The sequence below is a fragment of the Panthera tigris genome, chromosome D3 (genome assembly GCF_018350195.1).
Source record: "Panthera tigris isolate Pti1 chromosome D3, P.tigris_Pti1_mat1.1, whole genome shotgun sequence".
NCBI classification, from domain to species: Eukaryota; Metazoa; Chordata; class Mammalia; order Carnivora; family Felidae; genus Panthera; species Panthera tigris.
In genome coordinates this window covers 93,018,801-93,034,030 of record NC_056671.1, presented here as the reverse complement: position 1 = coordinate 93,034,030, position 15,230 = coordinate 93,018,801, and the positions used below count along the sequence as shown (strand labels likewise).

General features: G+C 45.2%; 1 protein-coding gene across 10 annotated transcripts in view; it reads right to left on the bottom strand.

Moving 5' to 3' along the window:
- ATP9B (ATPase phospholipid transporting 9B (putative)) overlaps positions 1–15,230 on the bottom strand; it is a 250,847-nt gene that overhangs the window by 191,268 nt on the left and 44,349 nt on the right. For 8 of the 10 annotated variants that reach the window (XM_042961538.1, XM_042961540.1, XM_042961539.1 and 5 more), the window contains one exon: positions 9,902–10,010. In XM_042961538.1, coding sequence (XP_042817472.1) covers positions 9,902–10,010 — 109 coding nt within the window. Of the gene's footprint in view, positions 1–9,901; positions 10,011–11,590; positions 12,101–15,070; positions 15,095–15,230 lie in introns of those variants that run through there. The other 2 variants (XM_042961546.1, XM_042961545.1) reach the window with 2 other exon arrangements.

The following is a 15,230-nucleotide window of genomic DNA, read 5'->3' as shown; positions in this document are numbered from 1 at the left end:
ACAAATACAACTGAAAATTATGTGGTCTTACTATAGACAAGATACTTCAAAGTCTTGGTTAAGCCTGCTGGTGTCTGCCTAAGAGAAATTTCCAACCTCTGTTTTCTGTGGTTAGAAAGACTTTTTACACCTCTACCAAATGTTAAAATACAAAGTACTGTTAACACGAACGGTTCATAATTAACAAGTTCTAAGACTCTCAATCACGAAAACCAGAAACCTGACGAGAAAGCAGGCGCCTGCAAATGTACAAAAATCCCAATGCCCCGCGATTCTGTATGGTTATGTTACCGCTAAAAGGGAGATGAACTAAATATGGCTCAAAATCGTCCCTAGTCTCTCATTTCCTCTAGATTTTCGCTCATCCCACGGCAGTTTCTTGCTGCACAAACACTCGCAGCGTGAAGACTAACATCGGGCCCTTGGTACAAGAGAGAAGAAACCACGGGTGAGGATAGTGAGCAACCACGAGCCTGTTCATGAGGGTTCGATGCCACTGGTCTAATTCACGAGAAGAAAATCTCCAAATAATGAAAAAAGAAAAATAACTGAGGGAGGGAGGGAAAGATTCTAAGATGCTGGAACATGCCAAAAAGGAACATTATTTAAAACTGGAATGGAGCCGGCACGGAGATCTGGATGAATCTGGAGAACTCAAGGCAAAGAATGGGGCCCAAAGAAATCTGACACATTTCTCAAAGGCCTGAAAAAGAAACTTTATTTTTTTTTAAGTGTATTTATTTATTTATTTTGAGAGAGAGAAAAGGGGAGGGGCAGAGTAAGGGAGAGAGAGAGAATTCCAAGCAGGCTCCACATCACATTGCCAGCATAGAACCTGACGTGGGGCTCGATCCCACAAACCATGAGATCACAACCTGAGCTGAAGCTGGATGCCTAACTGACTGAATAACCCAGGTGCCCTTTTAGGTTTTTTTATTTTTTAGGTTTTTTTTTTTTTTTTAAGTTTATTTTGAAAGCATACTGATGGGGGGGGGGGGGAGGGGTGGGGCACAGAGAGAGGGAAAGAGAAAATCCCAAACAGGCTCCATGATGTCACCCTGAACTCATGAACCCTGAGATCATGACCTGACCTGAAATCAAGGGTCAGACGTTTAACCAACTGAGCAACCCAGGTGCCTCTGGAAAAAGAACTTTAATAACATTAAAAACTAGTTTTAAAGGAACTAACTAACCATTTGCGGTAAAAAAAGACAGGTCCCTTCTCCATGGAATAGACACCTGAAATGTAAAATTGCAAATGGAGGGAAACATCAGCTATGAAAAATGAAAACACAGAAATACCACTGTAGGGAAATTAAGATATTCACACTAGGGTTAAACAGCCTTTCTAGGATTAAAGTAAAAACCACAAAGGAAAACAGAAGGTTTGCATACATAAAAATTATAAACTTATCTACATCTAAAAGAAAAAGATAGGGGCGCCTGGGTGGCTCAGTCTGGTAAGCATCCGACTTCAGCTCAGGTTGTGATCTCACTGTTTGTGTGTTCGAGCCCTGTTTCAGGCTCTGTGCTGACAGCTCAGAGCCCGGAGCCTGCTTCGGATTCTGTGTCTCCCTCTCTCTCTGCCCCTCCCCCGCTCAAGCTCTGTCTCTCTCTCTCTCTCTCTCAAAAATAAATAAACAGTAAAACAAATTTTAAAGAAAAAGATAAAAAATGAGTCAAACAAGATAAAAATATTTGTCATGTGATAAGCTTCTCTTAGAGAAATTCTGAAAAGGTAGAAATGGACGTATGAAGAACGACGAGTAAACTCGTATAAAAGATCACAATAAACAAGGAAATGTGAAAAGGTCAGCAGCAAGCAAATCACAAGGAGAGTATTTTTCACCAGTCAAGGCAGCAAGTTAAACCCAGTGCTGTACCTGACGCGAGCAAGGATGCTGGGGGAGGCGCGAGCGGCCACACTGGAGCGCAGGCAGGCCTAGGGCTGTCATATTTGATCTGCAAACCCCTCATTTACTTAAGTCATCCATCGTCTGAGATCCTGCCAGGTGCCAACAACCTCGGAACCTTCAGGGAAAACAGCCACACGAACACAGAGCAGAGGACCCAGCAGCACAGCGACCAGCACAGTAACAGCAGCTACCAGAGGGAGGGGGCGGGGTGCTGGCGACACACACACCGCCACACGACTCCACCTGTGCCAAGGTACATCGTGTCAGCCGGCGTTTCTTGTTACTTTCACGTATTCCGGGCCCCAATCTCCAAACAATGCGATAAAAGACACGTGGCGCACCAAGGCCACAAAGAAATGAATTCACACAGATCCTCCCAGGATGAGCTGAGAAAGCACGACGGGTCACGCACAGCCGGTCCCAAAGCTATGAATCTGCTCCTGTGTATCTGTCCCACCCGGGCGGACCCGCGTCCACCGCGTGCAGCCACAGAGGACAGAGCAGATGAGATCATGAATCTCAGCTGCTGATCGGTGTCGACCTACAACAACCTACGACAACCTACGACGACCGACCGATGGAGACCTACCATACAGATCTGACAGATCGAGAGCCGCTACTAGACTATCCAGAACATTCTTTTTTTTTTTTTTTTAAGTTTTTTTAACGTTTATTTATTTTTGAGACAGAGAGAGACAGAGCATGAACGGGGGAGGGTCAGAGAGAGGGAGACACAGAATCTGTAACAGGCTCCAGGCTCTGAGCTGTCAGCACAGAGCCCGACACGGGGCTCGAACTCACGGACCGCGAGATCATGACCTGAGCCGAAGTCGGACGCTCAACCGACTGAGCCACCCAGGCGCCCCTCCAGAACATTCTTGAACGGATACTTCCCAAATGCTGCTCAGCCCACAGATGCTGAAGACCACCCAAGATGAACGGGAAGCACCGAGCAGGCCCTGACCTCATGAGAAAAGACGCACTGTTCTACTTGATCTGCACCATCACAGAAGTGGACGAACGAGGGATGCCACGTGAATAAGAAGGAAAGTCACCGATGCCTCTCTGAGCAGCAGCTGCAGAAACCCACTCCGATGACTTCTGAGTTCATCAGCTCCTAAGCAATTTCTGATGGGAAAATTTAGCCAACATTTGAGAATACTATTTAAAAGAAACCCAACTATCTGAAGACATGACTGTCACAAAAGGGACTCCTTCTTGCCAAGCGGAAGATGCAGTAACCCAAGAAACCAGTTACATGTTAGGACATGCCTGGGGAAGTGTGCACTGCCCACAGACAGTGTGTAAAATGCACTAAAGAGGGATTTTTAAAAAGAGATCTTTCAAGAAAACATTACTCACAAACAGTAAATTTCACTAAAAGATGATAAAATTTTAATAGGTATTTCATGATTTTTTATGTAAAAATAACAGTAAGAATTTTAACAAGTATGTGACAACAGTGTTGACAGAAAGAATCAAAGATGCTAAAATACACAGGAAGAAAGAACATCGTCTCAGCGGGTCAAGTTCCTTTCTGGCAAGGAAACTGGAACACAAGAAACACCTAAATATGTGAGCGTTCTCTGTGACAACTACACACACACACAATGTACACAAGTTCAAAGACAACAGACTTTCTTCTCTCTTTCATATGTCTAACACGTTGAACAACAGAATGCCATAACCATTACAAGGAACAGATAAGAGCCACCGGAAATCAGTCATCACCGAGTGTAAAGAGAAGCCACAGCCCAGAATTAATTCCAGATCATTTCTAAAGCCCCACATTAGCTTGAGGTGGGCATCTGGAATACACATTAATCGTGGGTGACATGATACAGTCCTACTGAGATTTGATGGTTGATTAAAACAAAAGCAAGTAAACAAAAACCTCTGAGTTTATCCTATCTGCTAGAATACTACAGGAGCTCTTTCAAAACCACAGTCCAGGACTCACTCGTGTTTGAATCCCCGGGGGGGATCACAGTGCCGACCACAGGGAGTACTAAGTATCTGGAACTGAATCGTGAACCAGCCAGCAGAATGATTATAGCCCAGGATGCAATTCATACACCTCTCTGGAGCAAAGGTTAAAAAAAAAAAAAAAAGCACTGATCCCAAGAAACCAAAAGCAGAATGACCCCACAATTCAAATTCCTCATCAGGGATTTCTGAAAAGCTGCCAACAATTTCATTTTCTCCTCCTTAACTCTGACGGACGCTATCCATTAGGAGAGAACCATGAATCATAAAGCAGGTCACACACAAGGAGAAAGCAAAGAACGGAGCAGGAGCAGACGTGGAAAATTCCCACGTGACAAGACAGCCTCTCAAGCAGCAAAGTGTGCAGTTGGCTAAACATCACCCGGTGTCGACTGAGCTCGTGCACCAGTTAAAATACTCTCTGCTTCTAACAAAGCACCCTCAAGACCCGAGCATACTTAAGAGTGGTCGTGGCTTTCCTTTTCAAAAGAAAAAATAGAGCAGGGAACATCTTCCCAGAGTATTTCTACAAGAATGTGTGTAAGAACTCCAAATACAAAATTCAAATACTGTAAATACGATAAATACGATAAGACAAACCGCAGTTAAGTCACATAAAGGAGCCATCAATGCCATTCAAAGAACAGATAACCTATGAAATGCTACAAATTAAGGAGATGAGCAAAGAATATTCTTCCCAAGAAAACAAGTTTCAGACTAGCCAAGGAGCATTTTTTACATTTTTACGTGCATTTTTCACATTCTAGATTTTACTCATCAATCATCTGCGTCAGAATAACGAGCCACAGAGCAACGTACAACCCACACAACAGCCACATGAAGTCGGAGGGGGCTGGGCTCACACAGCCGCTCCAGCGAAGCTGCAGGGACTCGGGGGCCTCAGGCCCCTCCCCTGTAAGGTGGAGAGAACACCAACCTACCTAGGGTGGCAGTTATGCCAATGAGCAAGTCACCTGACACAGATCACAGAGGAGGAAGTCAGAGATAGCCACACCGTTACCATCTACGAGTAAAACGTCCTTTCAAACGGGACCAACGGTCGTCAATTTGGTGTAAAAAGGTAAATCTCCGTTTGTATTTGAAATAAACCCACTGACAATTATTTTTAAGATCTTCTGAGTTCGAGTATCATAGAACTGTAAAAGACCTAATCATTAGTATGCCTTCGTCAACAGCTTTTACTATTTTTAGGTGACAGTGACATAACATAAAATCAGCCATCGTAAGCGAGTACTACAACGGCACGGGGTATATTCACGGTGTTTTGCGACCCACTCTATCAGGTTCAAATACATTTTCCTCACCACAAAAGGATGCGTCGACCCACTAAGCAGTGCCCCCCACAACCTGCCTTCAGTTCCAGTAATCTACCTGTTCCCATACTTCACGTAGATGACGTCGTACAGTCCGTGACCTTTTGTGTCTGATTTCTCTCACACGGCTTTTTCGAGGTTCACTCGTGTTGTATCAGTATTAATTTTTACGGTTGAATAATACTCCAACGTGAGAAAACGGCACAATTTGCTTATCCACTCACGCGCCGATGGACATTTGGGTTGTTCTCCCCCACTGGCGATTATAAAGGGCGCTGCATGAACGTGGCTGCATGTGTATTTGCTCGAGTGCCTGTTTTCAATTCTACAGGCATTTGGGAACATCCGAATTTCTCCTTCACTCGTGAATGGGGCACACAATTCTTGGTTGGCAGTTTTTTCTTTTGTCATTTTAAAAACGTCATCCACCTCCTGTCCTCCACAGGCTCTTACTCGAGAGGCCTTGTGTGTGACAAGCTGTCTCTCCCTTGCTGCTTTCAGAACATTCTCTTTGTCCTCGGGTTTGAACTGTCTGATTACAACGTCTCGGTGTGGATTCTCTGCGTCCGTCCTTCTAGGGGTTCACGGAATTTCCTGAACGTGTAGATTCATGTCTCTTAACAAATCTGGGAAGTTAACGGCCATTATTCCTTCAAACTTTCTCTCCGCCCTCTCCCTCTACGACTCCCACGACTCCCACTGCACGCACATTAGCGCATTTAGTGCTGCCCCCAAGTCCCTACTTAACTTTCCTCGTTCTTCTTTCCACGTCTCAGAATGGATCATCTCACGTGATCTAGGTTCAGGGTCAGGGATTCTTTCTCCCGGACACTTAAATTTGCCACTGAAACTCTCGAGTGAGTTCTTCTTGCAATTTATTATAATTTTTGGCACCAGAATTTCTCTTGGCTTCCTTTTGATCATTTCCATACCTTTACCGATCTTCTGTTTAATACAGTACATTGTTCTCCTGATGTCTCTTAACATTTTTCAGTTGTCTCCTTTAGCTCCGTGAGCATACTTATGGCAGGTGAGTTAGACTTTTGTCCAGTAAGTCCAGAATCTGGGCCTCCTCAGGGACAGCTTCTGTTCCTTTCTTCTATGACTGGGCCACATGGTTTCTCTGCATGCTTCATAATTTCCTGTGGAAACCTGTACATTTTGACTATTATAATCTGGTAATTCGGGAAATCAGTCACGTCCTCCTCTTCTGGGTTTCTTTTGTTGCTCAGTATATGCTGTAGCCGTGCACGTCTAGTGACTTTTCTAGAATCGTTTTGTAAAGTGTGTATTCCTCGTCATGTGTGGTCTGTGAAGTCTTTCAGTCAGTGTTTTGAAAAAGATTTCCCTGCAAGGGGAGGGGGTGAGATTAAGAAAGAAAAGGAGGGATGATGGAGGGAAGAAGGAATGAGAGGGGGAGGAAGAAAGGGAGGAACGGTGAAGGACAGGAGACAGAGGGAGACAGGGAGGGAGGGAGGGAGGGAGAGAGGGAAGGAGGGAGGGAGAGAGGGAAGGACGGAGGGAGGGAGGGAGGGAGGGAGGGAAGGAGGGAGGGAGGGAGGGAAGGAGGAAGGGAGGGAGGGAGGGAGGGAAGGAGGGAGGGAGAGAGGGAGAGAGGGAGGGAGGAAGGGAAGGAGTGAACAGCCTCTCCCAGCCTTGGCAGGCTGGCTGTCCCGGGGCACCCGGCACTCGGCAAGCTGTCTACAACTCTGCCTGAGACCTCATCTCTGCTTGCAGTGAGCCTAGAGACTGGCTAGAGGCAAAACACTTTCTTGGGGTCTTTTCTGAGCATGATTCAGTGCCGGCCTTGGATGTGGCTTTCAAAACTCTCCTGTCAACACACGCACTTCTGAAGGCCCCAATTTTCCAAAGAATCCTGTCTCCAGCTCCTTCTAGCAGGCACTCGACACTCTCTTCGGTGTGTCAACTATCACCTGTCGCCCCCCAGCCACTGCTGCTGACACAGGCTTCCGAAATGCCGACTGTTTTTTTGGCTCTTCTGCCCTGAGTCACATCCAATCAGAGGAAGAGAGACAACCGTCTTGAGTCGGTCCTTCAAGTGGCCCTGCCAGGCTGGACAGACACAATTCTCGCAAGTGCGTGCCGCTCCACTACCTTCAGAGCCACGGCCTGGAGTCCCAAACTGAGAATGTGGGCTGCTCTCTCTGAGGCAAGTGCTCGACCCTTCACTGCTTCTACGCTCAGGAGGGCAGGCAGGACTGCCGACTGATGGTTCACAGATATCATCATGCCATTTAGTTTTGAATGATACAATTAATACACGGAAACGAATCTCTGCTCATTCCAAATATCACAACGAAAACAATTTAAAAACTAAGCCAGGACCTATGCTATATTCCAAAAAAGACACATCAAAGGTACACCTAATTTACCTGGCCACTCTGGGGATTCCTTTTTTCCAAAACTTCACCTCTTCTCTACAACACACCTTTCCTCCACCATGCCATTACTTCATACATCAAAACTCTTCACTAGCTAACCGTTCAATTTAATCGCAAGAGTATAGTCTTTTCAAAAATGGTACTGGGACAACTGGATACTCACACACAAAGGAATGTGGACCCATGTCATACACCCACACAAACTACAGAATGAAAACGGATCACACATCTGAGCGTCAGAGCTAAAAGCATAAAACCCCTGGAAGAAGATATAGAAGTAAGTCTTTGCAACCCTGGGTTGACAAACTGTTCCTTAGGTACATCACAATGGCATAAGCAATAAAAGAAAACACAGATGAGCAGGACTTCAGCAACATGAAAACTGTTGTGCGTCAGAAGACACAAAGAAAAGGAAAAAAACACAAGCCACCGAATGAGACAAAATAAGCCCAAATCACAGAATGACAAGGGACTTAAATCCAGAATATATAGAGTTTTTCCAACTCAATAAATACAAAAAAAGAACCCAGTTCCAACAGTAAGCAAAGAATCTGAAAAAACACGTCTCCAAAGGAGACATACAGACGCCCAATAAGCAGATGAAAAAGACGCTCAACGTCATGAGTCATCAGAGAAACACAAGTCAAAACCACAACGAGCTACCACTTCACGCCCAACAGGACGGCTGCAACAAAAAGACAGACGCTAACAGGTGCCGGTGAAGACGCAGAGAGACTGGACCACTCACACGCTGCCGGTGAGACAGCAAACCGGTAAGGCCAATCAGAAGAGTAGTTTGCAGTTTCTCAAGAACGTGCTTACCATACAATCCAGCAATTTCACTCGTGGCAGGTATGCTCGCAGAAGAAGTAACATCACGTTCGTACAGAAAAACCGCACGCAGACATTTGCAGCGGCTTTCTTTACAGTCGCCTCAAGTGGAAACAACGCAAATGTCCACCCACTACTGAATGGGAAGCAAACACGGCACGCCACAGAGAGGAGGAGCCCTGGGCAACGAAAAGAAAAAGAGCGCTGCCAGGCGCCACGCCAGCGATGAACTGATGACCCGTGACCACAGGACGCCGGGGAAAGAGGCCTGTGACACCAGCCCACACGCTGCAGGCTTCCGGACACCTGCTCCTCGGGGGCAGACCCATGGAGACAGAAAGCAGACCGGGGGACGGACCCGGGGCTGGAGGAGGGGCAGGAGGGGCAAGAATGGGATGACGGCTAACATATTCAGAGTTTCTTTCTAGAACGTCAAGACCGTTCCAAAAGCAGACGGCAGTAATGCTTCCATAACTCTGTGAACAGACCCAAACCACTGAACTGTACACTTTAAACGGATAAACTTTACGTTACGTGAGATCTGTCCAAATAAGCTATAAAAATATTTTTTTGGAGAATTATTTCAAATAAATAATTCAACGTACAAATGTCCCCATGTAATCAGAAGGTACAAACTCCACTCTAAACCTCAACTTTGAAACAGGCTTTGAAGTTATTATGAATACGTGTTTAGTTTTTCGGTGCCTTCCTTCATTGTCCCTCATTGATGCGATCACTGTCATGGTGTCACTGTCACTTTTTGACGGGCGTAATGCCCACCCACAAATGCTTTCCCCACACTCTTCCCAATACATCGTTTCTTTTCCACTGAGACTGAGAGACCAAATAAACAAACTCTTTAAAAACATAAATTAAGCAAGGGTTAAAAGCCCTGAACGAAGTTAAGGAGAAATGGGCATAAAGTGGTCCCACTTTGGATCATGACATGAACTGTAGGTGCTCCGAGACCTTGCACTTAAACAGTTTAAGGCCCTGGTACTAACTGTCTAACCCTACGACTGTGTTGAAAATATAACACAAACAGAGACGGCAGGTAAGGTGATACAGGGCTTCACAGAAAATGTCCGGCACCAGCTGGGTTTCACACGTGTCTACGTGCACACGCCTCATATACAAACCGAGACAGAGCGCACCACACGACCATTTCTCGGTGCGCATGTGCGCATGTGTGTTTAAGCGTGTACATGTTTATACTCATACACACACATCCCAGCATCTGGAGAATGAATAAAAAATCTACCTTGAATTTGTAGGCATTACATTATCGTAAGAAAATTAATTAGATACCATATGTAATTGCATAATACTATTTTCGGTAACAGAATTATGACGTTTTCTTTCATTTATGTTAACTCTGACGTGATGGCTACATTAAGCAAACGATAAACTAAATCAAAAGTGTCTTGCTGACCTCTTACTGTGAGCTTGCTGTATAGCTGTGAATTTACTTCCTTGTCTCGCTGAAAACGCCGAAATTCATCAATTGCTTCCCTCATGATGGTAACAGCCAAAACGAATCCCTATGAGACAAAATAAAATCAGGTATTTGAGAAAACTGGATTTTAAATAACAAAACAGTAACAAAGTTTTACTCCCCACCCCCCACCCGCCAATTTGTTACTTCTAAAACATAAATGAAAACAAAGACCAAAAGGAACAATGAAACACCACTAAAAAAATATAATATATAAGATTTATGATTCTATCAGCCAAAAATTTTTTTTAAATTCGTATCATAGCTTGTATTTCAAGCCAAACATCAGAAAGGACTCAGTAACCTAAAAATAAGGAAACCAACAACCTTCAAAACCCCATGAATTATATTTAGAACATGCGAGCATTCAAGTTTAAATTAACAAAGACTGACATCAAAATCACACATTTCCTATACTTCTCTTTCTGGTAGAATGAGATGTGTAGCAACAGGAAGCTATCCCAGCACGACAAGTTTCTCCCCGTGGCAGCGTCTACAGACACACGTGGGGCACAGGCACAGCCACCACGCTTTTTTTCACTTTTTTTAAAAAATATTTTTATTTAAACTTATTTTTTTTTTATTTTGGGGGGGAGGGAGAGAGAGAAAGACAGCATGAGCAGGGGAGGGGCAGAAAGAGGGAGAGAGAGAGGATCCCAGAAAGACTCCACACTACCAGCGCAGAGCCGGATGTGGGGCTCGAACCCACAAACCGTAAGATCCTGACCTGAGCCGAAATCAAGAGTCGGACGTTTAACCGACTGAGCCACCCAGGCACCCCTACTTCCTCACTTTTTAAGTAAAACCCCGGACAGATTAACTTGATGCTATCTAAATAAAACTTTTTTCAAAGTGTATTTATTTATTTTGAGAGAAATAGAGAGTACAGGAGTGGGGGAGGTGCAGAGAGAGAGGGAGAAGCTCAAGCAGGCTCCGTGCCGTCAGCGCAGAGCCCAACGTGGGGCTCGAACTCACAAACTGTGAGGTCACGACGTGAGCCGAAGTCAAGAGCCAGATGCTTAACCAACTGAGCCACCCGGGCGCCCCTACAGAAAACCTATGTACTTGGAATCTATTGTGAAATCTATTACACCGCTAACGTGGCTGGAGTCATTTTCAAAGGCTACTTGGGTGTTTTCTGACACATTGCATGGCTCCTCTTCAAGTCAACCTCTCTCGGACCACACTGTCCAGTAGGCTTCATTTGACTGATGAGCATCCCCCCGTCTACTGTGAAAATGGCCAAGGCAAGGCCGGGCAACTCCCCTTAGGGGACAGTAACCTGTTATCCCAGGGCTGTTTTTGTGTCGCCGACAGGCTACACCACGTGGGCCCCTGGAACCCGTGGTCCTTGTGTTTACTGAAACACGGCCGTCCCCAGCGCATTCAGAGTTGTGCCACCATCAGCACCATCTGACTTTCATCACCCCAAAGAGAAAGCTCACCCCCCTTTCCCATCTCCCCTGCTCCCAGCCCCCTGCAACCACAGCGCCTCTTCTGGGTGACACGGTATGGTTGGCATTTTCATGAACTGCCAAACTGCTTTCACCACTTAACATGAGCTTACTGGCCATATACACGTTCTCTTGGGATAAATGCTATTCAGATCCTACACCCACTGTTTACCTGTGTCATTCGTCTTTTCACGTGAAGTTGTAAGAGCTCTTCATGTGATTCTGGGTATAAATACCTTGTTAGATATATGATTTACAAGCGTGAGGTTACACTTTCCAGGTCGTATTGTTTCACTTTCTTGATAGCGTCCTCTGATGCACCAAAGTTTTTATTTTCATGATGTCCAATTTAAATTGTTTCTTTGGTCACCTGGGCTTTTAGTGTCCAAGATCCCGAAACTCCACCTCTGTTTTCTTCCAGGAGTCTTACTGGGTTCAGCTCTTCCACTGAAGTCTGTAACCCATTCTCGGTTACATTCTGTGTGTGACAGGAGGCAGGGTCCAAATTCATTCTTTGGCTCTGTCTCCACTGACCTGTCTTAGCACCCTTGCCAAAAATCAAGTTGTCCTAAGTGTCAAGGTTTGTTTCTGGACTCGACGTGTATCCCGTGATCTATCCTTCAGCTGGTACCACACCTTCTTGATGACTATAGCTTCAAAGTAAGTTTGGAATGGGAGGCAGGAGTCCTCCAGTACTGATCTACTTTCTAGGTCGCACTGGCTACTCTGCGTCTCTTGTATTTCCATATGAATTTTAGGAACGGTTTGTCAATTTCTGCCAAAAAGCTACGTGGGATTCTCACAGGGATTGTACCGAATCTACAGATCAATTCGGAGTGCTATCGTTACAATAATATCAAGTCTTTCAATTCTTGAACATGGGATGACTTCTATCTATTTAGATCTTTAATTTTTTCAAAAACGTTTTAAGTTTTCAGTATGAAATCTTGCATTTTAGCTAAATCTACTCTTTCTCCTTTCTGATGCTTTTATAAATAAAATTACTACACTAATTTCATTTTCCGGTGGTCACTGCTAGTATACAAAAATATAAGTGCTTTTTGTGTATCTATCTTATACCCCGTAGCCTCACTAACTCATTTATCAGCCCCAGCAAGTCTGTGTGTGTACTCCCCAGATTTGCCTACACACCAGGTCATGCCACTTGTCAACAGAGACAGCTTTTCTCTTTCTTTTCCATCTAAATGTCTTTTAGCACATATAAGACAAAAAAAAAAAAAAAAAAAAAAAAAAAAAAAAAAAACGAAAATCCAAAACAGGAAATACCAAACATACTTTAAAGAAATTTAGTGTTATCAAAAGCCTTAAAATTTATACACATTTTAACCAAACAGTTCCACGTCTGGAAAGTTATCCTAAAAAACAAACAAAAAACCAAGGATCCCGGCATCAAATATAAAAAACCGGAAATAACCTAAATGTCCACAAATAAGAAATTCCTGGTACACTCGTACGAGGAAATACCGTATTTCCTTAACTCAAAGATGCCGTTAGTCTCGGGTGAGAAGACAATACCACTTTAAATACACCAATTCTAAGTCACAACTCATTGTCAGTAACGTGAAAAACACGCATCTACCCATCCGGGAAAGAGTTCCGTGAGCCATTCTCACATAGAGAGTATTTACCATTAGGACTCACGTTCACCACGTAGAATTCCGTAAAACTGTGTTTGTGACGGACTCATCCCGAGAGGTAAGAGGAGAATGGCTGTCAAGCACGTTACTTACACACTGAAGACGGTACCGTTAAAGGAGAGGGTCAGTCAGGCCAGCGCATGGCCATCACCTGGAAGGTGTTCTGCTCAAGCCCCACCTGAAGAGGGCGCCTTCACCTCTCCTCTGTGAGGCGCAGGTCCCAGATGTGTGTGTCATCTAAACTGTGCAGGTGGATGTAACTTTCACCCTTTAAACCTATGGCTTAAAGACAGCAAAAGTGAATTCTCCATTCATCAAGGAACTTTAAGCCACAAAACGTAAGAGTTCCCAGTGCTTCCGAGAACTCGAGAAGTGAAAGTAGGCTTCTACTTCAAAGCAGTAACATTAGAAAAGATGCGACAGAGGGTTGGGTCCCAACTTGTAAAACAGGAGGTGAGCGCTCTTGGGAGGAAACAGAGCCCTGAAGACCGCTGGTGCACACGAGCAGCTCGCAGCCACGCTCCAAACCTAAGGTTTCCCCGAACACGTAACAGATGTGGAGGCCACTCCCGGGCCACCACGTCCGTCTCCGGCTTATCTATCCCGAGAAAAAACCCCAAAAGCCAGCCTCAGAACATAAAGCAGATTCCAAGAAAGGCACAGCTGAGGCCAGGGTTTCCTTCACAGGCACTGGAGTCTACGACCCACGGACCTCCACCTGCAGAGTTTACATCTACTGAGTCTTAACTGGGTCACTGCAGACTGACGGCCTATGGAAGTTGTGGGTAAGTAAGTCTTCCCACAGGAGGGGCCGGGCCTTCCCGCGACCTCAGCACCGACCACATCCGAGACCGAAGCTACGGTACCGCTACTGGAAAACCCAAACTGGACACAAGGGGGTGACAGTACTTCAGTGACACAACAGTATTTGAGGTCAGCCTGTTAATCAGAACGGATGACGGGAATGTCTCACGTGGCCGGTCCACGGGCCATGACTAAATCTTGTTTCATAAAGTGGACTTCTTTTTTCCTACTTCGCCAGACGACCCAGGAGTCATGTAAAGTAACTGCCAAAATAATATGCATTTTTATAAAAAGACAAAAAATTCTATTGATATAATACCAGTTTAAACTTGAGGGATTCTTATATACCAGAAGCTTTTTATTTTAAGTTTATTTATTTACTTTGAGGGACAGAGAGAGAGCGCGAGCACGAGCAGGGGAGGGGCAGAGAGAGGGGGAGAGAGAATCCCAAGCAGGCTCCACACCGTCAGAACAGAGCCTGATGTGGGGCTCGAATCCATGAACCGTGAGATCATGACCTGAGCAGAAGTCAGATGCTTAGCTGACTGAGCCACCCAGGAGCCCCCAGAAACTATTTTATGGGGTTTTTAAAATTTTTTTGAATGTTCATTTATTTTTGACAGACAGAGAGAGAGCACGAGTAGGGGAAGGACAGAGAGAGGGAGACACAGAATCCAAAGCAGGCTCCAGGCTCTGAGCTGTCAGCACAGAGCCCGACTCGGGGCTCGAAGCCACGAACCATAAGACCGTGACCTGAGCCGAAGTCGGACGCGTAGCCGACTGAGCCCCCAGGCGCCCAAACTTTTCTATGTTTTTTGAATGAGTCAACTTTTAAATGCCACAAAAACCTAATGAGCAATACTTCAGAGAGGGAAACTGAGGCACAAGGAGCGCAAGTACTTCGAGAGCGGTCGTCCCTGGGCGGCATGCGATAGGAGTCCCAGTGAGGGATGTGCTTTCTCCTTTCCGTACTCCACCCACACCACCGAAGTACAGAGACACTCAGGAAAGGAGTGGACAGAGGGAAGGACTGGAGAATCATACTGAAAGTCAGAGTCTCTTGCAAACGCCCTGGTCACCCTGGAGGTTACGTGTTAACAAACTTCCAGGACCACGTCTTATATGGAAGAGGTAGCATCACCAACCCAGACTTCCTCTAAGAATCGTCTGCATGGGCAGGTCTATCCCACCTCATTCATTCCGACAGAAGCACTGCGATCCGTTTTGGTACTCTGGTTACACCAGCTGTCCCTCAAAGAGCTGTTCCGAAGGCTGAACGATACGAAAGGTAATCCTCATTCTGACACAAGAATGCAATGATGAAATCAATTATTTTCAGTTGACTCTTCT